General features: G+C 48.5%; 12 protein-coding genes across 12 annotated transcripts; 4 read left to right on the top strand and 8 right to left on the bottom strand.

Annotated features, from left to right (window-relative positions):
- Nucleotides 1-585: 585 nt before the first annotated feature.
- N7533_000785 (putative tannase) lies at nt 586-2,358 on the bottom strand (the record flags this gene model as incomplete). Its single annotated transcript, XM_057097435.1, has 1 exon — nt 586-2,358. One exon carries the CDS (start codon nt 2,356-2,358, stop codon nt 586-588), a length of 1,773 nt encoding a protein of 590 aa, XP_056965928.1.
- Nucleotides 2,359-3,361: 1,003 nt separating this feature from the next.
- Nucleotides 3,362-4,120, bottom strand: N7533_000784 (uncharacterized protein; the record flags this gene model as incomplete). Its single annotated transcript, XM_057097434.1, has 1 exon — nt 3,362-4,120. The coding sequence occupies one exon, from the start codon at nt 4,118-4,120 to the stop codon at nt 3,362-3,364; it is 759 nt and encodes a 252-aa protein (XP_056965927.1).
- A 77-nt stretch (nt 4,121-4,197) lies between these two features.
- N7533_000783 (uncharacterized protein) lies at nt 4,198-4,771 on the bottom strand (the record flags this gene model as incomplete). The annotated part of the gene is made up of 2 exons (XM_057097433.1): nt 4,198-4,294; nt 4,365-4,771. 2 exons carry the CDS (start codon nt 4,769-4,771, stop codon nt 4,198-4,200), a joined length of 504 nt encoding a protein of 167 aa, XP_056965926.1.
- Nucleotides 4,772-5,496: 725 nt separating this feature from the next.
- Nucleotides 5,497-7,461, top strand: N7533_000782 (pepsin-like aspartic protease; the record flags this gene model as incomplete). Its single annotated transcript, XM_057097432.1, has 5 exons — nt 5,497-5,618; nt 5,675-6,052; nt 6,113-6,252; nt 6,321-6,831; nt 6,888-7,461. The coding sequence occupies 5 exons, from the start codon at nt 5,497-5,499 to the stop codon at nt 7,459-7,461; spliced, it is 1,725 nt and encodes a 574-aa protein (XP_056965925.1).
- An 832-nt stretch (nt 7,462-8,293) lies between these two features.
- On the bottom strand, nt 8,294-9,248 carry N7533_000781 (WD40 repeat domain-containing protein; the record flags this gene model as incomplete). The annotated part of the gene is made up of 2 exons (XM_057097431.1): nt 8,294-8,515; nt 8,544-9,248. 2 exons carry the CDS (start codon nt 9,246-9,248, stop codon nt 8,294-8,296), a joined length of 927 nt encoding a protein of 308 aa, XP_056965924.1.
- A 1,219-nt stretch (nt 9,249-10,467) lies between these two features.
- Nucleotides 10,468-11,658, bottom strand: N7533_000780 (uncharacterized protein; the record flags this gene model as incomplete). The annotated part of the gene is made up of 1 exon (XM_057097430.1): nt 10,468-11,658. One exon carries the CDS (start codon nt 11,656-11,658, stop codon nt 10,468-10,470), a length of 1,191 nt encoding a protein of 396 aa, XP_056965923.1.
- A 1,135-nt stretch (nt 11,659-12,793) lies between these two features.
- On the bottom strand, nt 12,794-13,198 carry N7533_000779 (uncharacterized protein; the record flags this gene model as incomplete). The annotated part of the gene is made up of 1 exon (XM_057097429.1): nt 12,794-13,198. The coding sequence occupies one exon, from the start codon at nt 13,196-13,198 to the stop codon at nt 12,794-12,796; it is 405 nt and encodes a 134-aa protein (XP_056965922.1).
- A 786-nt stretch (nt 13,199-13,984) lies between these two features.
- N7533_000778 (uncharacterized protein) lies at nt 13,985-15,876 on the top strand (the record flags this gene model as incomplete). Its single annotated transcript, XM_057097428.1, has 2 exons — nt 13,985-14,388; nt 14,448-15,876. 2 exons carry the CDS (start codon nt 13,985-13,987, stop codon nt 15,874-15,876), a joined length of 1,833 nt encoding a protein of 610 aa, XP_056965921.1.
- Nucleotides 15,877-16,593: 717 nt separating this feature from the next.
- N7533_000777 (mediator of RNA polymerase II transcription subunit 31) lies at nt 16,594-17,055 on the top strand (the record flags this gene model as incomplete). Its single annotated transcript, XM_057097427.1, has 1 exon — nt 16,594-17,055. The coding sequence occupies one exon, from the start codon at nt 16,594-16,596 to the stop codon at nt 17,053-17,055; it is 462 nt and encodes a 153-aa protein (XP_056965920.1).
- A 1,006-nt stretch (nt 17,056-18,061) lies between these two features.
- N7533_000776 (uncharacterized protein) lies at nt 18,062-22,077 on the top strand (the record flags this gene model as incomplete). Its single annotated transcript, XM_057097426.1, has 4 exons — nt 18,062-18,276; nt 18,360-19,473; nt 19,526-21,625; nt 22,072-22,077. 4 exons carry the CDS (start codon nt 18,062-18,064, stop codon nt 22,075-22,077), a joined length of 3,435 nt encoding a protein of 1,144 aa, XP_056965919.1.
- Nucleotides 22,078-22,333: 256 nt separating this feature from the next.
- On the bottom strand, nt 22,334-23,353 carry N7533_000775 (palmitoyl-protein thioesterase family protein; the record flags this gene model as incomplete). Its single annotated transcript, XM_057097425.1, has 1 exon — nt 22,334-23,353. The coding sequence occupies one exon, from the start codon at nt 23,351-23,353 to the stop codon at nt 22,334-22,336; it is 1,020 nt and encodes a 339-aa protein (XP_056965918.1).
- A 410-nt stretch (nt 23,354-23,763) lies between these two features.
- Nucleotides 23,764-25,079, bottom strand: N7533_000774 (uncharacterized protein; the record flags this gene model as incomplete). Its single annotated transcript, XM_057097424.1, has 2 exons — nt 23,764-24,757; nt 24,874-25,079. 2 exons carry the CDS (start codon nt 25,077-25,079, stop codon nt 23,764-23,766), a joined length of 1,200 nt encoding a protein of 399 aa, XP_056965917.1.
- Between the last annotated feature and the right edge of the window lie 1,286 nt (nt 25,080-26,365).

Genomic DNA, 26,365 nt, shown 5'->3' with positions numbered 1-26,365 from the left:
GAGAATGGGGAGATATGGTAAAGTTATGGAGTATCAGGGCTTCGGATACTGTGGCGAGGACTGTATTTTGTAAGATTGCGGCTCCCTTGCACTCCTGGACTGGATTGTTGATGAAATATGCGAAGGTAAGAATGACCACAAGAAGAGGAAGTCAACAAGGCAGAGTAGTCGAGCAACGATCAAACACCCGACTATCAGGTATCTAGGGAAATTTCATAGTGAATACAGAAACAAACACTCGCAAACAGCCGCTCTTTCCACAATGCAACTCTCCTCACCTCACGCGGACTTTCCTATAACCTCGTCTCTTAGCTGACTTCCCAATCAAATTCTTTTGCTTTTTTCTACCTCGCTATGGAGGCCTGATCAGTTGTGGAACGTCGAGCGTACTAAAGGTTACCATAAACCACTACAAAGCAAAGATTAATTTCAGCTGACGTTGTATTCTTCATTTGTAGTTTCTTTAAACTGATTCGGAATTTCTAGCATCGCGAAAACAAAGTTCACTTGTTACCCGAGTCTCTCCTAGGCTCTGAGAATCCCTGCCCCCTTCTACTTCTCCCTCGCCACTTGCACCGCTTATCTCTAGTAAACCGGCAGTGGCACAGCGTTGAGGTCATAATGCCAAGTATCAATGGAGGCTTGGTCGTACTCGCACTGCATCTTACCATTCTTCCACTTTGGCCGAAGGGGCCAGCCACAGATCTGGCGATTCTCACCCACATGCTCGCCCTGTAGGACGGTAGCATTGAGGGTTACTGGCTTCACATCTTTCTCAACCCAGTTTATGAGTACCTGAAGGTTGGTCTGAGGGAAAGGGCCATTGGGCATGAGTGGGTTGGTGGCGCAGTGAGCGGCACCAGGGACGATGTATAGCTGGTACCAGTCTTTCAGGGCGGCAGCGCCCTCCGTATAAGACAGGTCAGGGTACATGATACTGCGAACAGACTCCCAGTATCTGACGCTCGAAGCGGTGGGGATAGAATTGTCCGCCTCTCCGTGGAAATGGATGACTTTTCCACCGGCCTGCTGGAATGGCGTGAGGTCAGGCCAGTTGGTCTGCAGTGTCGAACCATATTCTTGCATTCCACTGATCATCCAATCTTTAAGAGTGTCATAGGTCACACCGTCAAGATTAGACAGCTTCGTGCCATTCTTGTCCACGAGTAAGGCGATGTGCTCAGCGCCAAGCTGATCAACCTCGAGCTCCCACTTCCCAGTATCCGAGTTATATTGAGTCGTAACGTCGTCGAAGTCGGCGGCGGTTTGATACGACAGATAGACCTGCCGACCCTTTGAATCGCGAAGACCACGAATGACCTCCTTGGCAACTTCGACGGCCTCTTTCGAGACAGTGCCGTTTTGAACTGGCGTGGCGGCTGTGGCCATTTGCCTCTTGCGTTTACCATAGCCAGAGCTGGCAGCCGAGGCTGCACAGTAATAAGGCTTACCGACCACAGTGGAGATATCAAAATGCAATTCGCAAAGGTCAGAGCGAGATACGACGCCGTCCACCAACCCATCGAGGGAATCGCAAGCAGAAATGGTTTCGTTGATAATCTTTTCCATCTCGCAAGGGGGCGGGTAATATCCGAGTGTCTGCGTGACAATATTGGAATATAGATGCTGAGTCTGCTGGAAGGACCAGCGGAAAGCAGGAGCTCCAATAGCTGCACCATCCCATTCGTCTCCATATCGCTGAATCTGACTCCATCCCTCTCGGCCTCCTTCGGAGCAGCCCTGATAATATGAGTACAGCTTTGAAGCATCTTTCATGTTGAAGAAGTTGCGAGTGAACTGCTTGCCGATCTTGCTGAGTTCCCAGTGAGCTTTGTATGCAAACATATACAGTGTTTCGTAGTCGAGTGTGCCATTGCTGATCAGCATCGCGGCATCTGCCTGCGTCGTGAAGCTTCCAAATCCACCATCAGTGGCACCTGCAACCGCACCATACATAATACCTCCCGGAAGGGATTGTTCGCCGGAATTGATGGCATAACCTCCACCTCCGGTCGACAGGTATCGATTCTCGAATTTGGCAGGGTCTGGCAGCCAGTACTTGACGAGAACTTGGTCTCCGCGCCCATTGTGGGAATATGCTAGCGTCACATTGCAGTATGAAAAGCTGGCCGCAGGGAAGAATGTTCCGTCTGTGGGATTGGATGCGTTCGAAACAATGTTCGTCGTAACGGAGGATGGGTCAAGTGTAATGCCTTGAATAAAGTCGGACTCGGGGAGTTTGGACTGGACGTAGTCAACAATGCAGACGTCTTTCAAGGAGGTTGCTACTACAGTAGTGATACTGCATGCAAGTGTTGCTAGACTCAATGCCCGAGGGCTCCAAGAAATTGATCTCATGACGATTAGGATACCTCGAACTTCTCCTGCTCAGTTTCACTTGTCCGTCCTCGGGCAGTCCAGGGGGTATTTATGCTTTTCTGAAATTTCATTTCAAACTTGAAGCACCTCCCCAAACCCCGCTCTTTTCATAGATACGTATCCCTGGACGCAGGAAATTACCTCGCAGGAGGCATGTGCCATGCTGTTGGCCATTTCTCTGAGAATACTGGGGCAAAAGACTACCCCGGAAGAATGGAGATCCACACGAGCGTGGGGAAGCTACCCCAGAGTACTCCGTAATGAGGGCTTGAAGGGTTCTGTGGTAGAGGGTGGGAGTCTGGCGGGCTCGGAGTTAAGCCTCTCCTGCTGCAAACTTCCCAATCCATCACTCACCCCCTAAATGAGATGCGGAATTCGACTCGGACGGAGGAAACTTCCATATTCGTTATTGCGAGATATTCCAAAGGGGCATGAACTGCACGGTCCTCAAGGGGAATTTGTGGGGCAGACGAGTGAGAAAGAGGCGGAGGAAACGTTGGGGTCCGGTGATAATTGGTGCTGTTAATGACTTTTCCGACACGCTAGACTAGCTTGTTTGCGCCTCAAATGCGGAGATTGCAATGCAGCTGCATAACCTGCAAAGTCGACAGCCCCGTCGACTTGATCACTAGAATCGAAGTATAATGAGCCGACACTCTTGGCTATTGCAGAGGTTTTACTAGGGAAAACTGCTAGGCGTCCACAACCTCAACCAATGAGACCTGGGCGATCATGCTACCTCATCACCTTCCTCCATTGCATGCAAGGCACCAGTAACGCAACTCTTGATTCACTTCCAAGGTTCATCAAAAAAAGATTTTCATTTCCGTTATAGTGCTCAGCAAGTGTCACTTTGCTTACCGAGTAGCATATTCAGGATAAGGAATAGGAAAAATTACTTGTTGACTATCTGTGTGCAAGCCCACTGGCATTTTCCAAGATTTATCTACTAGTAGGAACTTGAAAACTAGTATACATTATATCATAATACCACCATGTTTATTCCCAAGATCAAACTCATGATCCAACCAAGTCCACCCGAGATCTTGGTGGCCGCAGCAGGAGCTGCAGGTATACTAGAGCTCGGGCTCGCGCCCGTAGATGAAGATGAGGACGAGGATGCGAGAGAGGTGGGATTGGCAGTTGATGTCTGCATGGAGGGCTCCGTTGCAGTCTCCGCAGCAATGGAGGATTGCGACGAAGCTTCATTAGATGATGTCAGGACAGTCACCGGGATGGTGGCTACGATCGAGCCGAATGATTCAGTCAGAGTCACTGCCACACCAGCAGCAGTAGAATGCAATGTTGTAGATGCGGCGGTCTCATCGGGAGTGGTAGTCTCGGTGGCAGATACAATTGTGGTCGTAGTCTGGGGCGCGGGCTCCACTGTCGTGGTAGTCATTGGTACCAGACCTCCAGTGAGAGGCGAAACGGCATATGGAGGATCAAACAGTCCGAAGTTTTGACACGCGCCGCAAGGTGACGCCCATGATTTGACCTTCTTTGGTGCTGCGAGAATCGGGTCGCAAGGGCCACCAGGCACTTTTGTTGCGATGACAGATGCTGGCTCTGTCTGTGGACAGTCGGTGCGGAGATCATTGAGCGTAAGTTGATGAGTCGCTGAGATGTTCGGCACGATGGTCGAGACCTCATCAAGGTCAAGTGGGAAGATCACGCTGGTGCCAGAGGGGCCGACGATGTCACCAGCGGTGTTTGTACCGTAAATTTTGTCCACGATCATGTACACCGATGGTGAAGTACTATTGTTAAAACGACGAGTTAATAAGATTCGAGAATGGATCATATATCAGAAAGGCCTTACAAGGTATAATCGAGGTGCTCATCGAAGTGTGTTGTCGGGTAGTCGTATGGCTGATCCGTTGGCCAGTAGAACAAATTGACCGTGCCAGCAGAGCTGTGAGGACGAAAAGTTAGAATTGCACACTTATATGAGCTATATGGGGTTTTATATGCAGATCGCTTACACTTTGCATGATGTTGGACACGGATTAGGAGGAGGTGATGTTGTGATAGAAGAATACTCATAGGTCAAGGTTGTGGAATAGGTTGTTGTGCTTGTAAGTTTCCAGGATATCGTCGACACGTCGGAGACAATCACTGTGCTATTTTCAGGTGACGGGGGACAAGTGGTAGTCGTATGTGCGACCGTGGTCTCAGTATACCAAACGGTAGTTGAGGGCGAAATTGAAGTTTGCTTCGACTCCCAGGTATAGGCATGGGTCTTCGGGTCGCCGGACCAGAAGCTAGGACTGTGAATTTCATCACTGTGCTCGTCCCGGTTCAATTTCACACCTGATCCTGGAATAGCGCTGACAGAGTCTATTCCAGTACTCAGAAGCCCAAGCAAAGACCAGAATTTGAATGATTGCATGGCTCTGGTTTTCTAGCAGCGCGTTCAACTATATCAATAAGGAACTGCTGCCGAGATCGGGCAGATTCAAGGCTTGGTGACGAGGGAACGAAAAGAGGAACCGAGAACAAATACTAGAGTAACTTCCGTCTTGCTCGAAGTTTTGAACAATCGCTCCTAAGGAACAAGATTAAGATGCTCAGGAAACTAATCACATAACATGACGTGTTCAGCATAAGTAGCACCCTGTTGTCAACGAGTCATTACCTTCGATGTGGTCATAATAGCTGAGTGTTGTCATGATAACTGAGCTAGACGGAAGTTTTTCTCAGAAAGGCAATGACATTCAACGTCTTAGCCAGGAACAGTAAGGTCCGAGAGGAACGTGGTCGGTTCGATCTGCATCAATCCCGGTCGCGGTCCCTGATTAGACCAAAAGCATGCAGTGGAGCAGGTTTTGGGACGGCTGTCAGCCGGTTTTTGTTTATGTTTTGTCCGTGCGAGAACGAGAGCGAATATGCTCCCACCGGCATTTGTGACCTGGCGAGCGATCACATCAAGTCAATTGCTATTAAATTTGTCCCAAAAATACCCACAAGGGACCTGCAGGATCATGGTGGATAGTTGTTCTGTTTCCCCGCGAAAAGGCACATGAGGCCGGCTCAATCTTCATTCACTAGCCACATACTGACTGCCTGCTAAATCGAAACTACTTTTTTGAACGTGCAATTCCGCGGCTTGCCAGCATGTACTCGGCCATTTTGGTCCTTCTGCTGGCTTTGATAATGTCTTGGGAGCCGCAACGCTGGGCATCATCACTTTCCGCACGCTCCTCGTCTCCTATCGTTGTTTCGCCCAGTCAATACTTGTAACTATTCACCCAAATCTCTCTACTGATTGTTTTGCTCACTAATTTATGTCTAGTGATGGTAATGATGGTCCATGGAGTAGCTTCTTTCTTCGAGTAGGTACCCCGGAGCAATATGTTAGAGTTTTAGTATCAACGGCCTCTCCGGAGTCTATGGTGGTGTTATCTGAATATGGCTGTTCCGACTCAGTTTTCGCCAATGCACCATCAAATTGCGCATCATCAAGAGGTGATTTGTTTACGTCCAACAAATCTTCCAGTTGGAATGAGCTTGGCATCTTCAATATCAACAACAACGGCGTTGGTCTGGAGGCCAATCTGGGATACTCCCAAAGATCCGAATTTGCGACGGATGATATAGGCCTCAGTTTGAATGGACCAAAGCTCGAGAACCAGACCCTTGCCGGAATTGCAACTCCTGAGCCCTTCTACCTGTAATAATCTCATTGAATTCTCATATTGAAAGATGAATTGCTAACGGTACCCTTTTGCAGGGGAATATTGGGTCTCAATCCTCAACAAGTCAACCTCAGTACCTTGGGAAATTCTTCATCACCTTCATTCTTCACAACTCTCAAAGACCAAAGCATGATTCCAAGTTTGAGTTGGAGCTATACCGCTGGCGCTAAATATCGTGAGAATGCTTCCGAGTCCCGGGCCTATGAAAACTCTTGGCTGATCTATTGAATTCATTTTTATCAGGTCTGAAGCAGGTTTATGGCCAACTCATTTTCTCTGGCTACGATCAATCGCGATTTACCTCAAACTCTGTTTCATTTACCATGGCGGACGACATCACACGCGATCTCGTCGTTTACCTACAGTCAATCAGCTACAGCGGATCAACCTCTTCGATATTACTATCCAATCCGATTGACATTTTTATTGACTCGACCGACCCAAATCTGTGGCTGCCCGACAGCGTCTGTAATGAATTTGAGAAAGCGTTTGGCTTAACTATGGATAATGACTCCGGTTTGTATCTGGTGAATGACACTCAGAATACCGAATTGCTCAACTCAGAGGCTGAAGTGACTTTTCGGCTATCTGATGTGGGAACTGGGGGAGATGCCGTCGTAATCACTCTACCATATGAAGCATTCGCTCTGACCGCGAAGCCTCCTCTGGTCGATAACAGCAGCTACTACTTCCCATTGAAGCGGGCGGCCAACTCGACTCAATACACCCTGGGTCGAGTATTCCTGCAAGAAGCGTGAGTTGAAATTTCAAGTTCCCATCGTAGAGCACATTTTCTAAGTTCATATTTAGGTATCTATCGACCGATTATGAGCGCGGCGTTTTCAATGTATCCGCTTGCTCCTGGGAAGAAGATTCCCAAGAGGATATTGTTGAAATTATGTCCAAAGATGCTGGTTCTTCCGAATGCTCAGGAAGCGGATGCTCTTCTGGTGGGAGCAGCTCCGGAAGCTCTTCAAGCCTGAGTCGGGGGAAAGTTGCCGGTATTGCAGTTGGTGCAGTAGTTGGATTCTTCCTTCTTTTGGGCATATTACTCTTCTACATTCGTCGGCACCGACAGAAATCCAGAAATAAGGCGATCGATCCCAGGCCGAACGTATCTGTTCTGACTGGGCCCGTACATAACGGTGGTCCTCCCGAGTCTTCCTTGCATGATGAACACGATTCTCTCCCACAGTCAGCATTCTGGTCTCCAGACACGCTGAATGACAGCAGTGGTCTAACTGCGAGTCGAAATAATGGAAGCAGTGGCGGTAGTGGGTGCCATGAGAACAGCTCAGGTGAAAATGAGCTAGATGGCCACAATACTCAGATCAAGCCGGTCTACCATGAGCTGCCTGGGTCCAAAGTACCGAATGTTTATTAGTACAGGGTGATCATATCCAAGTGGTTTCGTAAGCTGAGGGCAAAGAAGATAGAAAACATGCAGAGGATACGCATAACGAGTGCCAAATATGGCCTGGCTCTTTCCAGGGTCCTTTGATTTACATTCTATCCTTTTTCATCACGTTGCCCTCATCTCTTTCAGTAGTAATCATGGGGGCAGATTCAATATCGATAATGACCGGGGTCAAAATATTGAAAATCGAAAGCCCTGGGTCCCAGAGCCATCAAGTTCTTTATCCTTTCAATATTTTTCAACAGGAGTCATGAGGAATAAGTTGACTTAATTGAAGTTGTTATTTGACTACAAAGATCCTCTATTTTCTTCTGTTTTTGCCTATATCTATCAGTCAAAGAAACTGCTTAGGGAACATGGCCTATACCAGAGATACAATAAGGCACGAGGAGGTTACAATGTTGATGAACCAGTAAGCGATAGGGGTTAGAACTGTTCATGTTGTCAAATGAGAATTTTTGAGACTTCTTGCCTATGTTTACCTGTCTTTTGTATATATTTTGTATATTGATGTCTCTTTTTGGGGGATCTTTTGGCTGGTATTTAGGCGATGGAGCCTTATAAATGAGTATGCCTCAGGTATCTACAGAACGACCTATAACTAAATATCAGCCTCTCTCTTCTGTCTCTACCGTCAACACCTTTCATCATCCTTTAATCCGCCGTCCACTGTAGCAGTCCTCTATCCCCTAGTATTTAGACTGGTATGCCTCGGGCTTGTCAGAATGCCTTTGCGTGCTTACATGGCTTTTAATTTGTATTCTTACAAGCATGCGATTGTATCAATGTCATCATCTTTTCATGCATCATCTCCTCCCTCATCCTCATCAACTATAATACGCCAGGCTATGATAGTATTGTCATCTGACCCTGATACAACAACTTGACCATCAGCCGAGGGGTATATCGTTGTTACCCAGTCGTGATGTCCGCTGAAAGTATGGATACATCTCGGGTTTTCAGCGTCTTCAAGATCCCATATCTTGACAGTTTTATCCCTTGAAGCCGATGCCACATAAACCTTTTCGGGATTGGGAAACAACAGCTACCGACAGGACCCAGTCCTTATGCCCCGTTAGCGTTGAGAGACATCCGACAGAGCCGGTAGAGTCTGAATCCCATATTTTGATCGTTTGATCCATTGAACAGGAGACGACAGTCTCATCATTCGGGGGAAATGCAAGCGAGTAGACACGCTTGCTATGTCCTTTGAGTATATAGTGACAGGTGTTCTCTGCGACATCCCAGATCCTTATAGTTTTATCATCGGAGCCTGATGCAAGTCCGGATTCGGGATCATCTGTAAAAAAGGCAACACAATAAATTGGCCCATTATGCCCTTCGAGTGACCTGAGAAAGGTGTAGGTGTCATTGGTAAGACTCCATACCATGATTGAACTTTTCATAGCTGATGCCAAATATGTAGCATTAGACGAGAAGGCAACCGAATAGCCTTCACAAGAGAGTTGTAGAGTTTGCAGACAGTTGCCGGTTTTGACATCCCAGATCTTCACGGTTTCGTCATTCGATACTGAGGCCACTTTGTCGCTAAACGGCGAGAAAGCGACCGAATTAACCGCATAGCCATGGCCTTCTAGAACCCTGAGACATTTGCCGTCAACGGGATCCCAAATTCTGATAGTTGTATCATCAGAGCCCGATGCCATGTAGTGGCCATTGGAGGAAATCACAACAGATTTCACAGCCTGAAAGTGGCCCTCGAACTTTTGAATGAAGGCAGGATCCAGTGCCATCTGGTTCAATCTCAGCTTGGCGAGTTAGGAGGTTATGTAGCTTTCAGAAAGTTTCGATGCTGCAACTCGATAATATGTACTATGTGTAGCACCTGGGCACATTTAGTGACAGACTAAACATGTGTCAGGGAAGCTGCCAGTCAAGACAAGGCGCGAGTATTCAATTTAATAATATCATTTTACTACATATCATGGCATGGACAGTTGTTCTGATATTCCTATCGTTTTCGTAATATTATAAGCCAGTCAAATACGTCATATGACGCACCGGCACTCCTATAGATGCGCATAAATACCTGAAAGTTGAAGGCCCTTGTGACATCACCATCTAGACGCCATCCAAAGGATTCTGCGGCACCTGGGCAAGAGGCGTGTCTGTGGATCTCTCTTTCAGATATTCAAATCCGAAATAACTTGTAAGTAGAGAGTGGGAAGCCCACAGACCACCTGGGCAGAACAACATTGAACTGTGAAAGGACTTCAGATAATACACATGAATCCGACTGGAAGTTTACTACATTTTACCGTCAGGAAAGCTTCAACTTGAATTTACATGCCCAGGTGGTACCTAGGTATATAACTATGTATTACTAGTACAGATGCAGGTTTGGGGGCATCCGAGTCTTTCAAAGATACCCAGTGAAAGATGAGAATCGCACGCTGGCTGTCTGCGTAAGCAGACGGGTCGATCGCAGAGAAAAAAAACCAGCACACCCGCAGGGTGCATGAATTAAGCAAAGCGCAGTATTGTGCAGGCAGATAGGCTTGTCCAGTACTAAAATAATTGGACTTATATCCTAGAAAGCCAAATAGTAGTGATCGTAGGGGTGGTTCATGAGGAAGAATGATTGGATGATTGTCGAACTAGAACTGCGCGCTACATATCTTTTCCATCAGAAGGGACACCTTGTTGCTGAGGTGCCACGTCACGGGATCCCTACTGTTGAAGAGCGAGAATCCCCATTACATTAGGTAGTATAGAATACTTATTGCCAATAATATAAGATAACTTAGTAAGTTTAAGTCGTAACTTTTGAAGATGGTAGGTAGTATATTTGAAAATTGAACCCATGAATCTATGGATAGTACGGATATCGGTTGGCATTGCCCATTGATCTTGAACGAAGTACATGCGCGATAGTGAAATAGTATTGCTCACAATACCCAGAAAATCCTTTTCAACTGCCCAGGCGATTAATTGATTTGCCTGGCGCATAGTTCAAGTAACCAAGGTTGAATTCGTCACGGTAACTTCTGGAGTTTGAAGTGTGGAATCCATTTCAGGCTTCTCGATTTGGCCAGTCAATTTTCTCTCTGTTTCAGAAACAACAAGATTAAGAACAGAGCGGACTTGAGAAGAGAGCATGCTATCTGAGAGAGGTTCGCCGTTGAGAATCTGACTTGCACCTTGTGTCACACTTTTCGCGGCATTGGTGACAACCTGGTTAAGGATAGCGCGTACACTGGCTGGCGTAACTCCTTCGGGTGCTCGGATTTTGATTGTCTGATTCTGACCGGTAACCGCAGAATACAGAAGCTGGTAGGTAGGATGATATTCCAAAAGTTCTGCCTTCACCTTCTCCCGAGCACGTTTGGCGAGTGAGATTGTTCTCCAATTCACCTGGCAAGTAACGACCCATCTCGGTCCAGTACCCGCAGTTTCAACAGTTTGAGCGACATAAAAGTTCTCTTTCATCTGCTTTCGATGTTCAATGTCGAATGCCGCAGTGCTGGTTCTCGTCACTCGGACGGCTCCATGCCATGCCTGGTCATCACACTGTGGTCCATAATTGCGCTTACCCAACGGGATAGAATAGTAAGCGTGAGAGCCGGAAATCGTACACCCATCACCTGGAATCTCGAACTCTGCTACCTTGACAGCAACAGCCTCGACTTCACTAGATTCCGGGATGCCAGGGGCATCCGCGAAGATTGAGTCGCATATTGTCTGGGACACGTCCAACGTGCCAGTGCCATCCTTGTTGGTCGTCTTCAGTTCCGTGGGGATATTGTTTTCCGCCAAGAATTTTCCCATGTCTCTATACATTTCAGGAGTTGCGGTGCCGTCGATTGTGAGACCTGGGTTTGTCCACAATCCGGACAGAATCGCACTGTCCTGGGATCCCCGAATGGGCATTTTTGGTGCTTTTTCTCCCTCCTGTGCAGCCCTCTCAAGCTTCCTGGTTGCGTACTTGAATGTTTGGGCCAAGTCACCCCCACAATCACAGTCCTCCGCGGTGATTCCACCATTCTCCACCATAACAAAACCCTCAGTGGTCACTGTGCTTGGTAAATTACCCTGAGCGACAGTACCAACAGTGCTTAGGACCTTTCCAACTAGACCAGAGTTGGACAAGAGCCAATTTGCTGCACTGCCAACTCCATTAACAATGGAACTAAACCAAGCCATGTTGATGAAAGAAGCGAAATTGGTCGAAAAATGGATTTGGAAAGTTTGTAATCTGGAGAGAGAGAGAGAGAGAAAGACATTATTTACAGCTTCTACGCATGATTTATTGATTCTAGCTTTTAGGTACGAGAATGTTCTAGAGCACACTTTTGTTATCATGAGATCGAGCTGTCATTCACTTTCATCTACATGATACTCATCCTGGTTATCATACCTAGGTATAAAGTCCAGGTTATTGTATATGATTCATACACTTCAAATCCATGGATGTTGATCTTCTCTCGGTTCTATGATGCTACCAAATGAACTTAAGAGATCCCGATGAACTAAATCTTGCTCCAAATTCAATTATTTCTGGCCCATGGGTCCACGAGTAATGGAACTGCAACATTCTGGCCGGGTCGGATCAGACATTGGATATTGCGATTTTATCTGGTATCTCGTGAATCGAAATATTATGCACAGGGCCTAAAGTATTAAGATTTGGAGAAGACTCAAGGTAGACTACTTCAAAAAGCAAACGGAATCAACAGGAAGCACTGGATCCCAAGCCGCTGTGGAGGTTCGGGCTGCTCTGACAGGACCTAATACCTTTTGTTGCTCATGGTATTGTAGGTCTCACAATGGATTGAATAGTTCATAATTCTTTGCATCTATATGACTCTGAGTGGCCACCAATCTGCTCTTCAAGCTTAAGATTCTGCTTAAGACAAAGGTCGTGCTGCCAGCATTCCTCATCATAGTCGGATTGAACTTGAAAAACATCACCTGCCAGAGATGAGGGTCGTGTCCGGTGTAGTTGTAGTCTCACAGCTGCCCAACAGGCACACTTGAAATTTGCTTCGTGACTCTTCTCGTCATTGTGGAACTTTTGAAACACATTCTTGACACTTGTTGTAGAGCCGTATTTTGAAATCGTGGCATTTTCGTCAACCAGGCTTTTCCCTTCGCAATTGAAATATTCTGGTTTAAGAACTGGCTCTATGTTATTTAGTACCAGAAAAGCCTTAAGTTTATCTGAGAATCCGAGCTTTCGGAGGAAACAGACACTCTCGATTGATGCACGCGCAGAATCCCAGATTTCATCCAGCTCATGTGGCTTATTGGCGTCCAGAAAACAAGAAACCTATACAAATTAGATGGCATCCCTCGTAAATATTGACAAAGACCTTCTCCTTACCTCCTCAAATAGCCTAGCAAAATCATCAGCCTCACTATATACTCTTTTGATGTTGTATTCTCCGGTTAGGTGCCGCTCATTGAGATCTTGGGCTGCCTCGTGGATATTGCGATCGGGTGCTTTCTTGAGCCCGGGACTCCTTTCCAGCTCATTGACAAACTGGATAAACCCATTAAAATCGCAAATGCCGCTCTTTCTGCATCCAGCTGCGATCATCTGGGCTTTTCCACCGTGGACCTTCGCATCGGCCAGATGAGCATAATAGTAGAACATGCGTTCGTAACCGCCGTAGAGGCCGAAAGCGTCGACGGATGATAAAACATAGAAGATCAGCGCAATTGATGTGAGCTTGAACAGCATAGTAGTGATATGAGGAGCCTGAAAGCTGGTTTTGTGTTAGGTATATTGTATCATTTTGCGGCAGTTCGATCGGTCGAGGGGTGGGTGCATGGCTTTTGTTATGGTACATAAGAAAGTGCTCATATTATGAGCTATGCTTTGCAGTGAACAAAACTCTTCCAAGGTTGCATAAGACGTGGAAATTGGAAATAGCTATTTTGCCTCATCAATGTTAAGAGAAGTTGGAATATCAAAACCCAAGGTTGATTGTTGAGTAAGTCCCAAGATCCACATACAGCTAGTACCATGGCTGCGCCCGCCGGCGTGGACCGTTCGGCCCGCATGTTGTTCGGCTCGCAAGTTCCAGTCACTTTGAGCCTGAAACCGAACGCAATTTGCACGAAGTTGAATGTAAATTCTTGCAAATTGAAATTCGGTCAACCATTGAACCAGAGGGAGTATATTGTCTCAAGCCATGGACACCGACAAGAGCTGAGAACATCACGTCATAGACCGAAGCCAACTTGAACGTGTCATGGATTGCAGCAAAATATTTTATCACAGGACAAAAGTACTGGAAACAAGTAACACCTAAACTGAAAATTAATTAATCTACCTTACAGATAAATGATCATGATATCATTGCGTGGCGCTATTGGATATCGCATGTAGGTACTCCGTACTAGTTCTCCAGGCTCCTTCCCTCCCCATATTAATAAATCATCTCTACAATAAAAAGACAGAAGGCCACGATCGCGCTCGATAAATATCTTGAAACTCCAGGGTATAGCTAAACTCGCCTCAAAAATGAGCAGTCAACCTTATGTACCTGATCAAGACCCGAACCATCCTCGATGGCTTCTAGATCTTGAAAACTGGACGGTCTTTCCGTACGAAGATGTTAAAGACCTAATTGAACGCGAAGGATACGGCATTGTTTCATACACATGGGGTAAATGGGCAGATTTTGATGTACCAGTTGAGAATGCACCCGAATACCATGCCAATGGAGAGATAACAGAACTGCCTTGGAAGATTCCCACAGTGGAAGGGCTTAGGTTATCCCACGTGTGCAAAGTCTTGCAAAAATGCCTGAGAACGCGATTTATCTGGTGGGACTGGATGTGTGTTCCTCAGGGACAGCGGAACAAGGTTATCACATTGCCAGAAAGCCTCAACCGAGTGAAAGGCCAAGAGGTTGCAAAGCAATTGTAAGTCCCCCTCTATCAGGAAGGTTATAGGCCCGTACTAATCGGATCATGATCTCAAGGAAAATCTATCAGAAAGCCACCGAGGGCTTTGTTTGGTTACATTGCACGACATGGAGCGATGGTGATTCGCTTAGATTACAAACATTCTTGAGGGCAGGCTTCGCGCATGAGACTTTCGAGGACACTCTGAATGATATCCATATATACCTTCAGTATATCCAGGAGTCAGAGCCGTGGCTTACCTCTGGATGGACACTACAAGAAGGAGTGTTGCTACAACAGTCAATCCTGAGGGATTACCACGGCGAAGGTCTTCCTAGAGATTTCATATTCCCAGCGCAGACTTATAGCGGAAGTCAAAAACTCTTAAATTATTCGCCTGAAAACTCTCACCAGAGCTACGTTATGGTGGACCAACTGTCACTTCCCGCTACAGGCCTTGCGGATGATATCGCTAGCGCGTTCTTCAGGTATAGCGAAGGCTGGACTTCCTCTCGGGACATGCCCCAAGGAGTGTCTGAAAAAGTGAAACAAGCGATCGATTATCTCGGTCCGAGCGATGAACGTTCTCGAGGGAAGTATGTGTATACGTCTGAACTTTTAACCGACTTGATACGCTCTGGGCTAGTTTGCTACTGGCCGGGACAGCCGACGGCACTCTATCTACTGTCAGGCGTAGCGAGCAGGAGGTTTGGAATGGAAGAAGACAAATGCTGGGCTCTTCTAGGTGCGCTGGATCTCACTCTGGAAGACAATAAGGACCCCGTGTACAACTACGACCCCGATACAACCCCTCAGCAGCAAGAAAAGCATCTACGAGAGGTGAAGAATGATTTTTTCAAGCCTTTGCTGAAGGTGTATCAGTGGGAACTCTTTCTTGTACCCAAGGTTGAGGACCCCAATTATCCACATTTGTCATGGCCTGAAAGGGTCGTCCACGGTGGAGTCTTGCCCCTGAGCCTTTTCTTCGCCAGTGACATCTACGAAGATTTACCGAGGCTGGAATATAGTGCTACGACAGATGAGATTATCTGCAGCTCAAGTTCATCGGGATGCACAGCAAACTCCGAGTCCGGGCTGTCTGAAGATAGAAAATATGTTCAGCTGAAGGAAGATGTGTTTATCAGGCGGTACAGGCAAAGGAAATTGGATCCTAGTGAGCCTCGTAGCCCTCGTGGCTTTATAGAGGTGGACAAAATCAAATGTGAGAGGACAGGAAGACCCAAAATATACCTCCCAGTGATGAAAATCCCGGTTCCTGATGCCTCACACCTGGATCTTGGAGGAAAGTGGGAAAAGGTGAAGGAGGGCAAGCGATGTGTTGAGTTCGAACTTGCTCATGGGGGTGCAGCTTCTGGATATTTTGAAGGCATAGTGGATATCTGGGGACCTTCAAGTGCGTTCGAGAAGATCAAGTACGAGAAGCTCAAGTTTGGGATCAAATCGCAGCCTTCCATAAAGGAAACTGGGTGGTGTGTGATGTCATAGGCCAACTATTGACTTGGCTCTTGACCACTTGGACATTTTGACGAAGTCATTGAATAAAAAAAGGGGGTTTGTACCGAAATCGCAATAAAACTTAGTAATGCAGGCATGTTATGCTATGAGGAAATGTCAAACAATTGAGAACTTTGGCTCGAATTCTACTAGTATGCTTCCAAAAATAATTTCGACACTATTTTGGTACGCAAAAACGAACCACCCCCCGAGGTGAATAAATAAGGTGCTATTAAACGTGTCTGCAGTCAAGTGTGAGAAAACGGAAAGGGAAAAAAAAATCCAAAAAAATAAACCGACAGCTGGCGGATTTGAACCGCCGCCTCCGAAGAGAATTGATTTCTAGTCAATCGCCTTAGACCACTCGGCCAAACTGCCTTGATTGATGTAATTGTAATGTTATGACACTATAGCATAAACTTGGTAAAAAGGAGGAAATAAGACTATGTATACTCCGTACGTACAATGACATTGCAACCAGACACAGGTTGGAAATTAGTAGCCTTTCAATTTGAATTTGAATTCCAAGCTTACCTTTCTGGATTGTCTATCAATTTTATGCGTAGTAGTGTAATATAGCGTAGTGTACTAACTAAATAGTAACTAGGAGTACAATTGAGTGCAAGGGCCCGCCCTTTCCGCCTGCGCCTGCGGCTGCCGAGAGCTTCACTCTTTCATTCAACGAGCTTCAACCTTACCAACATGAACATGGAGCCGGAACCTGACCAGCCTGTGCGCCCTCCTCCCACCCTGACGAACCCTCGGTTTACTCTGGAACTCGAGTTTGTTTCCTCCCTCGCCAATCCCTATTACTTGTCCCACCTTGCAGTCAGCTATCCGAGTCTCCTTGGAATCTCGCGCGCCGATGATGACGACGAATCCTCCTCTGCCCCCGATGCACAGGCATTCACCGCATACCTCGCATACCTCTACTCATACTGGAAGACCTCGGAATATTCGCAGTTCTTGACTCACCCTGGTCCAACCCTGCGCGCACTCCGTTTGCTCCAGGAGGACAGGTTCCGCCGTGAGATCATCTTACCTCAGGTCATTGAAGGACTTGCCGGTCTGGGTGTGCCCAATGACCCCGCTGCAGCTGAGGCTATCGACGGTGATGCTACAGGCCAAAATGCTGAGCCGCAAGAGGACCAAAATGGTACCAAGACCTGATCGTGTGTGCGACATCAAGGACTTGCTTATTTCTACAACCACCGGACCCCTCCCCAGCCAAAATACGGGAAAGAAGGACCTACAGTGCCATATCAGCCACGCGTGAGGAACAAGGGCTACTGCCAACTTACTCGGCATTTCACAACACAATCACAACCATGATAACTATGCGATAGAGGGGAGCGTGCTTCATGTGCGACCGAGGTATCAGGCCGATCGGGCCCGGAAAGGGATTGTCGATCAAACACACAGGAACGAGACTGGTTCAAGTCCAGGAACCCCATGTTAAAAGCCGACTCGATGCGCCCGCAGGTTCCTTGAAGGTATTTGCGGGGTTCCAAAGGACCAAGCGTCCTGTTGGGAAATGTGAGAGAAAGAAGAGCTGATGGCCGCATTCAGCGAGGTGGTCCCCTCCGAGGCAATTAATCGTTGGAGCCCCATCTTCAAGAGAAATCCAATTACCCAATATTCCCTAAAATTTCCAGCCTGACCGGGTCCCTTCTTACTATGTAGAGCTTAGTGTAGAAAATGTTAAAAACCAAGTACTATTGGTGACCTGTCATCGTCATTGTCATCGTGCCCGCTCGGAGCTCCCCCAACCTTCTTTTTTCTCTCTGCTTCTTTTGACTTTGGTTCCAACAAAATCACCCTCCTACCATCGCCGGATCCCCCGGCTTTTAATTCTCAGGTGGTTCAGTCCACCCCTCCTCGCCTGTTCCTAGCATTTAATTGCCCTGGGGTTACTTCCAGTGCGGCGGAGTTGAAAGCCCCACCCTTTTCCCCTGGTGGTGATCGACGACCTGATCAGACAGCCCCGTTCTCGTCCACCGTGGCCCCGAACGTTTTCCATTGATCGCTCTCCCCTCTTTGTGGCCATATTTGGGCTCTAATCCAATCCTTTGCGCAACCATTCGAATACACCTCCCATCCCTCCACCTCCGTTCGATCCACCCTCCCCGCGCCTCCGCGGACTCTTGCCCCCGGGGAGGCATCCATACCGTTCCCCATGGCCTCCGTTCGCCAGGCCTGTCGACCAAGACATCAGGTCCTAACGCTGAAATGCTATCCGCAATACCAAAAGGGTGTGGTCGAAGTCAAGCCGAACCCGAGCGAGCTCTCATATCTGCTGTATTACCTGAGCACGCGTCGCAGCAAGCTGACCAAGGTCGGGGCTTTTCTCACGAAACGAGTCTCCAAAGACGTCTGGAGACGCAGATTAGGGTGAGTGAAAGGATCTTCATGGGGATATTGAGCGGTCTCGCGCACATGCACGATGTAAGGAACTGACAGCCAATGGCAAATAGGAATGTTCAAGTCGCGCTTCACATCCTCACTGCGCTCATTGAAAAATGCCCGCGCGACCTGCCCATCTACGCGCGCTTCGTCTTAACCGTTATCGAAACCGTATTGCGATCGAACGATATTTCCATGGTCGAGGACTCCGTTGCGACATTCGAGACCTTCTGTCAGCATCAAGATATCGCAATTATCGCCGCGGAACAGACTCTTGCCCAACAATATCGTGAAGTCGTGAAGGCATACGCCAGTTTCGCTGATCCAGCCTCCTCAACGTACTCCCCGACTAAGGTTAGCCTTCCGGTTGCGATTCGGTGGAGAAATGCCGGTCTGCGCGCGATCAAAGGTGTCGTCAGCTCGGAGAGCCTTGCCGCCGATGGAGGGACATCTTTGCAGCTCATTTTACCTGTGATCTTGGAAAATCTCTACTCGGAAAACGAAGATGTCTTGATACAGCTGAAGCAGATGTATCTTGATTCCGAGAAGATTGAAAATGATGGTACTCGACCACCCCGCCGAATGAGTGTTACAACGGTTCATACGGTGGACACAGTTGAAGGTGATCCTACATCCGCCGCACAGTCAACCGCCGACGCCGATAAAAAGGCAGAGATGGATGCGCGGCTGCTGGCACTCCGCTGCCTGGAGAAAATAATCATATCTGGAAGCAACCGCGGCCAGATTCGCCTTGCGGCATCCGTCACTCTACAATTCATTGCCGGCAAACGATTTCCACAGGCTACTCGGGGTGAATCCAGCACTGGGAAGAACGGCGGGAACTGGGCCACTTCTCTTATTGAGTTGATTGCAAACTGGTGCCCGGTTCAGGTGCGATTTGTCATTTTGGTGGCTGCAATGGACATCCTTCACGATATGAAGCCAACGGAGGATGCCTTGTATTCGTCTTTCACCATTCTCTCTGTGGTGGACTGGCTACTCAAATCATCAGTTAACATGATTGGATTGAGTGTTATGGATGTCCTTTTTGGCCTGATTCACTACATTACCGCTGTTCTATCACCTGCCAATCAAACTAGCGGTGTAAGCCAAGAAAAGAACGAGGAATATCAGGGCGACGCGGGCGTGTCCATCTCTCCCCAAAAGGAGAAGCCTTCTCACCTTGTTAGAGCACTGTATTGGTGATCTGGCAACTCACATATATTACGGGGACCAGGTCGCGGATATGATACGCGCAATTCTGAAGCGCTTCAAGCCCTCCGCAAATATCGATAGTGCTGCGCAGTCTTCTTTAGCTACGGTTCACGAAACAGGTGTATCTCCCACCACCGACACAGCTCAAACAGGAGATATTACTGGAGAGAAGACCCAGGCAGAGAGTTTCTCTCATTCTGCCGCCAAGGTAACTGCGCTACGTGCCATCAAGGCCATTCTAGTGGTTTCTACTCTGAGAACACCAAGCACGTCAAGTGCCTCCGATTCCAGGAATCAGGCGGGCATCCACATTTGGGAAGGGACACAAGGCCTTCTACGGGACTCCGATCATCAAGTTCGCCGTGCGTATGCGGATGCTTTTCTAACTTGGCTCTCGCTTGAGACGAACGAGCGCGATCTCAAGGTACGAGTGGATATCCCGAAGTACATTAAGCCGACATCAAAACGCGAGACCGAGCAGCCGGACAAGTTGAATCGGCGTAGCACCTCAGCTCCGGGTAACCAACGAGAGAAGGTGGCCCTCGCTGCACAGTCAACATTCCTTCGTTTGCTGCACCTAGCTATCTATGATGCTGCTCTCGAAAAGCCGACCATCGAGTCTGACATCCTTATCCTTCATCTCCTCCTGACAAGCCTTGTTGAGAATCTTGGAGTGAATGCGGTACAATATGGGCTCCCCATGGTACTAAAACTACAGGAGGACCTGTTCACTTCCGTGGACCTGGGCAGCTTCGCAGCCCGTGTCAATGTCGGTAGCCTGGTTCTTGGGTATCTCTCGGCAGTGTCAGAGAAGTTCAATCTCGAATCCACTCATGCCGGAGTCGAGATTCGCAACGAGATCGAGAAGAGGCAAAGCAAGAGTCAATATTTCTCTAAGATTAAATTGCCCCCGACTACTCTAGATGGTATCGCCGTGGATGATCAAGTGCCTATCCACGACGAGTCAGCGCCATCGGTCACGCTGACGCCTTTCCGAAACGTCGATGATCTTGTTAATGGGATTGACGAAGCATACCGTCAATCAATCTCCTCCCCGCCACAGAGTCCCCCGACCTCCCCTCCCGCAAGGGGCTTCAGCTTCCCGGTCCTCAACCATGCCTCAGTTGCAGCGCAAACTCAGCCAGACAGCGGTCTCCCGCCACCCGTCAAGGAGCAAATGCTCTCATCTTGGTCCCGTGAATCCTGTCTTGCTGCCGTGGAAAAGGAAAGCATCAAGACTCTATCTATCAGCGGCTCGCGCGGAGGTACCATGGCTCGTGCCAGTCAGGGCAATGGCGTCGCAAATGGCTCTCCTGCAGGCTCAGCTTCGAATAAACACCGTCGCACGAGCGTCCCCGAAATATCGCTTACTTCGGAGCCTAGCTCCACTAGAGGGTCTCCCGTTCGTGTCACTGAGCTGCGTCGAGTGTTATCGGTGAATCACGACTCTCAGCCCCGAAAACTCAGCCCACTGCGTGGTCAGCTCGATGCCTCGAATGAGAGTGTCATTTCCTCTGGTAGCGAGAGCATGGTTAGTGCCTCATTCTCCGTTTCCGAGGTAGATGGCGAAGGATTCCAACAAGATGGAGACCAAACTCCCGAAGAAGAGGGTGTAGAAACACCACGAGCATCGGCGTCAGAAATTGCTCTCTCGGGAGACAAGCACATACGAGATAATAATGGTCCCACTCTCAGCCGGGTGAACTCCGATGAAGATATCCCGCCGGTTCCCCCCATCCCCTCGACTCTGCATATCCCCGGTGGCTTTCCGAATGACTCGCAACGGTCACTGATCTCAATCGATCGACCATCCACTGCCCCCGATGTCTCGCGCCAGTCCTCGGTCCAGAGTAAGTCGGGACCAAACTCTCGAAACGCAAACCTGACCCGCAACAAAAGTCGATCCAACAACAACCTAGCCGCCGGCATCTCAGAAGTATTCCGCGGTGCCGAGACCAACGGCACCGATTCCCTCGACCATGCCCAGAAAGACCATCTGAGACGCATTCTGGACGGCTATCTCTCGCCAGATGGCAGCATACTGGCAAACGGAGATCGCCCAGCAACCGCGGCCCCTGCCTCCAAGTCCCTGGTGGGCGGTGGCTATAGCAGCAGGCGGCACGTCAGTGGTGGTGGCATCGGACGACCCCCCCTACTAAAATACCTTTGTTTCTTTTCTTTTCCTCTCTTGCAAGCCCGTCCCCTTGTACAGTCGAACCCGGCGTTCAATTCGCCGAATACCTTGCACGCTCCGCATTTCGTTTCCTCTCGCCCTGTTTTGTACATGTTTATAATTTTTCATTCTGGCTCTTGTAATGCGAGGAATTACCCACTTGGACTCGTCTCTGGATCGAGCAGTCTCATGTCTTTGCCCACTGCCTGCTTTTCTTTTCCCTTCTTTCTTCGTTCACTTATTCATCCCAGCCCGCTACCTGGTCTTCTACCATCTACGTCTTATTTCCTTTATCTCTCTCTTCGTGCATATCCTTTATTCTTGATAACCCGTCTCTTTATTTGCTGCTGGTTTCTGCTTAATGCGGGTTCTGTATCTAGCTACATTGTCGGTAGACTTAAAATAGACGATGCTGAAGTCTCTATGGATGCAGGCGTAGGTAAGAAGGATCAATTGCCAGTTTGAATAGATATATCTAGGAAACCGAAGCCCTAGAGGTATAGCTACTGTGCCATACATTGTACAGATATCCGAAAATGTGGAACTCGCCATCGAGTCCACTCCCAGTTCCCAGCAAAATAAACAATACAAAAACGAGATATCGCTAAAATTAATCAGTTGGATGCCATGATGGATAAAGAAAGAGGGCCACCCCAATCAAAAGCCCGGCTGCATCTGAGCCAACAAGCCCGGGGCCTTCGAACCCGTCTCATCACCAGAACTCTCCATCTCAGGCTGTTCATCCTGCACCCGCAACTCCGAACCCTGCACCCGACCAAAATACTCCTTGAAAGTCCTCTCCAGAATCTTATCAGTCAACTGCATATGCTGACCAGGCACAGACTTAAAATCCAGTCTCCCCTGCTCATCCAAACCCTTCAGCCCAAGCCAATCCTCCTTATAAAGCGCGCGCTCCTGCAACGGCACCACAGCCCCACTGGTAAGATTCACCTCAGCGAACAGCGCACTCTCCTTCGGCACGGCAACAGTGTCCTCATCGAACATGTACATCGCGAACCGATTCAGACTCCCCAGCCTCTTCTTATACGACGTATTCTTGAACTCGCGCTCATTATTGATATCCGCGAGAAAATTGCTGTGCTCGAGGTAGTTCTGCATATCCTCCGGGTCGCGGAAATACTGCGCGGGGACAAGGTGGCTCTGGACGAAATCCGTCCACTGGCCTGAGCGGAGGAGGACTTCGGCGCCGTTGCATATCCAATCGCCCGTTTTGCAGTCTTGGAATTCCGAGATCCCGTTGTGCTGGCTGCCGAATGTGACGAGGTTGTGGACGGGTGGGCTGTTGCAGCGCTCGATGTAGCCGCGGAGGAACTGGCCTCCTTGCGAGAAGCCGAGGGCGTTGATGGCTGGGGCGGATTTGAGGATTGGTTCCGAGGATAGTTGGGCGCAGACGGTTTCGAGTTGCTCGGTTAGATTGCCGAAGAAGGTTGCTTGTCGGTCACCGCTTCCTGTGTCGGATAGCCGGATTATGTGGACGTATGTGTCTGGGTTTGTGGTTTTTGCTAGGTCTGCGACGGATTGGAGGCCGTCGCGTTCGAAGTCGTCGCCTAGGCCGTGCCAGATTACGAGGGGGAGTTGGAGGGTTGTGTCTGTAGGTACTGCGGCGCTGATGGCGCCTGTGGCTAGCGAAGCTATGATTGGGATTAGTCGTAGCATGGTGGTGATGTCAAGTGAGGTGATGGATGGATGGATTTTAGTGGAGGTGGAGGTTGGGAGAAGCTTGGAACTTGAATGGTCGATGTCGTCAGGTGGAGCCCCGTTGGAACTTATCTGGGGGGGCCGATCGGCACGTGCCAGGGCTAACCTTGGGTTGAGCGGAGATCCAAACTATGCGGATGAACTAGCACTAGCAGGACTGCTAGTAGTTTTCTATTTTCAATTGATACAAAAGGACGACAGACTAACACTAGTATGGCTATAAGTCATGCTCATATATTGGCATTTTATTGGGCATTGTTGACGTATCTATATTTATCATGGTCGATAGAGGACTGGTCCATCAGATATTGAATGTCGTGTTGGAGATCCTTTGCGGCCACAAAAATAGGTACTTCTCACAGCACTATCTAGAACATGCTAATTCCAGCATCTGTGTTCATACGGAAAAGTTGGCCAAATACTCTCACTCCTTTAGGTTCGGGAGGACCTTCAAAATCAGTATCGTGGGATGGATGGTTTGTAATTGGAGTGTCCATAAGACGAGGCTCCGGTCGCCAGCTTGAGGCATTCTGAGTCGAGTGTATCCGAGCCTCATTTAGAGGGAACGCGATCAAGGTCGACACGAGACTTGGTGATCTGGAAATATCGTGCTGATTAGTATTCAAGTAGCTATCCTGATCTCTTTGCTCCGTGAGCACTTGGTCGTCGATGGCGAAATGTCTTGGTAGATTCGGATTGGTTGGTCTGGGAGGGGTGAGAGTCTGCCTGATTCGCTGAGTTGATTTTGTATGTTGGCTGTTGATATTGTGAAATTGTCGATCTCGGCTAGTGACCCCGGATGGAGTTGTGAATTCCATATCATCTTGTAGTATGATTGTTTCTGGAATTGTCGAGGGGGCCCTTGAGGCATTGGCAGGGCAATCGAAGCCGGAGCGAAGACTACTGAGTCCTTGCCATACGGTTTTTGGTTTGACCTGTTGATGATAATGGGAAGAAGAATGGGGCACTGCGGGAATACTCTGGCCGAGAATAATGGACTGCGATGATCGATGGCTTGGCGTTATTTCAGGACTGATATTGGACTGTTGGTGCAGATCGGTCGGCTGGCAATCAATTTGTATCTGGATCTGGTCTGATGCAAATGCATCTCGTTCAGAAGAAAACTGTCGAGCATTCCTACGGGAACGAAAGAGGGCTTGGATCAGTCTTCCGTCGGCAGTGGACAGACGCTGGCGGTCAACGTCGTTTAGTTTACGGCGTTTGCCAAACCGTTCGAATTCCTCGACCGGGGTGAATTTGATGTTAAGTGGGCGGGACAAAGACACAGCAGCCCAGTCGGGAATTTGCAGAAACCGGTGCTTGGAGGGGTTGTGAAGAGGAGTGTTGAGCGGTGGACTGGAGCTGGTTGGAATGTTAGTATATGCGAGTGGAGAGCCAAGAGGGCAAGGCAGGGTAAGACAAGGTAAAGCAAAACAGCACAATAGTGTCAAAAAGATAGCTCCGATATCATGACTGACTTGTCTTGCTTTTCCTCGACCACTTGGATGCCCTCGTCTATTATGAGCTCGTCCCTCAGATTAAGAAAGCCCGGGAAGGAAATAGGCTGGCGAGACTCTCGGTCATTGGCACGTTGGCGGGACTTGGCAAAGTTTTGTCTCTGAGTTTGAGAGAGGATTCCCTTGCGATCGGAATGGCGACGTAATTGGCCCCCAGTCCAGTTCATATTGAAGTGTGTGCATGTGCATGGAGGTGAAGTGTATGTAGAGTGTGGAGTGACTACCCTTCTGGGATTAGTGTGAAAGTGCCCACTCTATGCCAAGCCAAGCCATGCTGACATAACCCTCACACACAAAACCGGCGCCTCACTTTTCACTTTTTACAACTTTCTCCTTCATCCAATCGTCCTAATGATGGACATGAATATGGAACATCTCGCCGACCACTGACCTCCAGCAATCACCGACTCTAGCTGCCCCACCTGGTAAGCACACCCCCCTGTCTCATTTGAATCCCGTCATACGCACAACCCTCCCCCTCAAGGTTGAGCTTCGAGCTCAAGTCAAGCTTAAGCTCAACCTGGATGATGAACAAACCTACCAAAGCATAGTTCAACTGAAGATCTTCGGATTGCTGAACGACAACCTTTATCCATCTTTCTTTTCTGACTCTCTCCACTTGTTTCTGGAAAACTCTTCAAACATTTGATGAAGGATCATTGGCTAACAGATAAATGATCCAGACGCCCAATCTCCGAGTGTTTCTGCATTGCTGCCCAACGTGGGTCTCGCCCCGGCCCGCCTTCATGGCGTCATTCCAGACGTAGTTCTAGTTTTAGTAAATACGAATGCAAATCAAAATGAGTGCGAATGCCAGTCTGGTTCTCAATCACCTGTACGGAGTAACTGTACCCTGTAAGTACCGTGTAGTGTATTCCGTACGGAGGAGTACATCACCACATCACCACATCACCTGCTGCACCTGACTGCAACCTCTCTTCCGTATCACCCCGACGTGGACGACTCTCCACCACACAATCCCCATCAGCACACGAAGAGTACATGCCGATCGTTTCAAATGGCCATCATCCTGCAGCGTCAGCCCTGGCATCGAACCAATCATCATCATACAAGTGCAACGCCAAGTCCACTAGACGCGGGTCTCGTCTCACCGCTACAAACACCCTCTCCTCTGATCCACTCGGATGCCGCCAACACAAACTCCAGCATGCAGATGCCATCACCCTCGACTAAATACTGGCTCCTCGCTGGTGCCAGCAGGGCAGGTCACCGCTGCACTATGCAAATTTGGCACACGCTTTGATAGGCCCCACTCGCTCCTGAACTCTCCTGAACCCGCCCGCGTGGGCTCCGGCCGCTTGTAAAAAGGCTGCTGATCCCCCCCCCGAACCTCTCGTCTTCTTCTTTTCTCTCTCCCAACTCAGGATACCCCTTTCTCTCTTGCGATCATCTACAACAAGACGACCTTAGTCCTGCTACCAATCTGCACTAT

The sequence above is a fragment of the Penicillium manginii genome (assembly GCF_028828005.1).
Source record: "Penicillium manginii strain IBT 31320 chromosome Unknown utg000001l:1.0-3466041.0:1.0-3467806.0, whole genome shotgun sequence".
In the NCBI taxonomy this organism is placed as follows: Eukaryota; Fungi; Ascomycota; class Eurotiomycetes; order Eurotiales; family Aspergillaceae; genus Penicillium; species Penicillium manginii.
The sequence above is the reverse complement of the archived record's forward strand: the minus strand, read 5'-3'. Positions and strand labels throughout refer to the sequence as shown.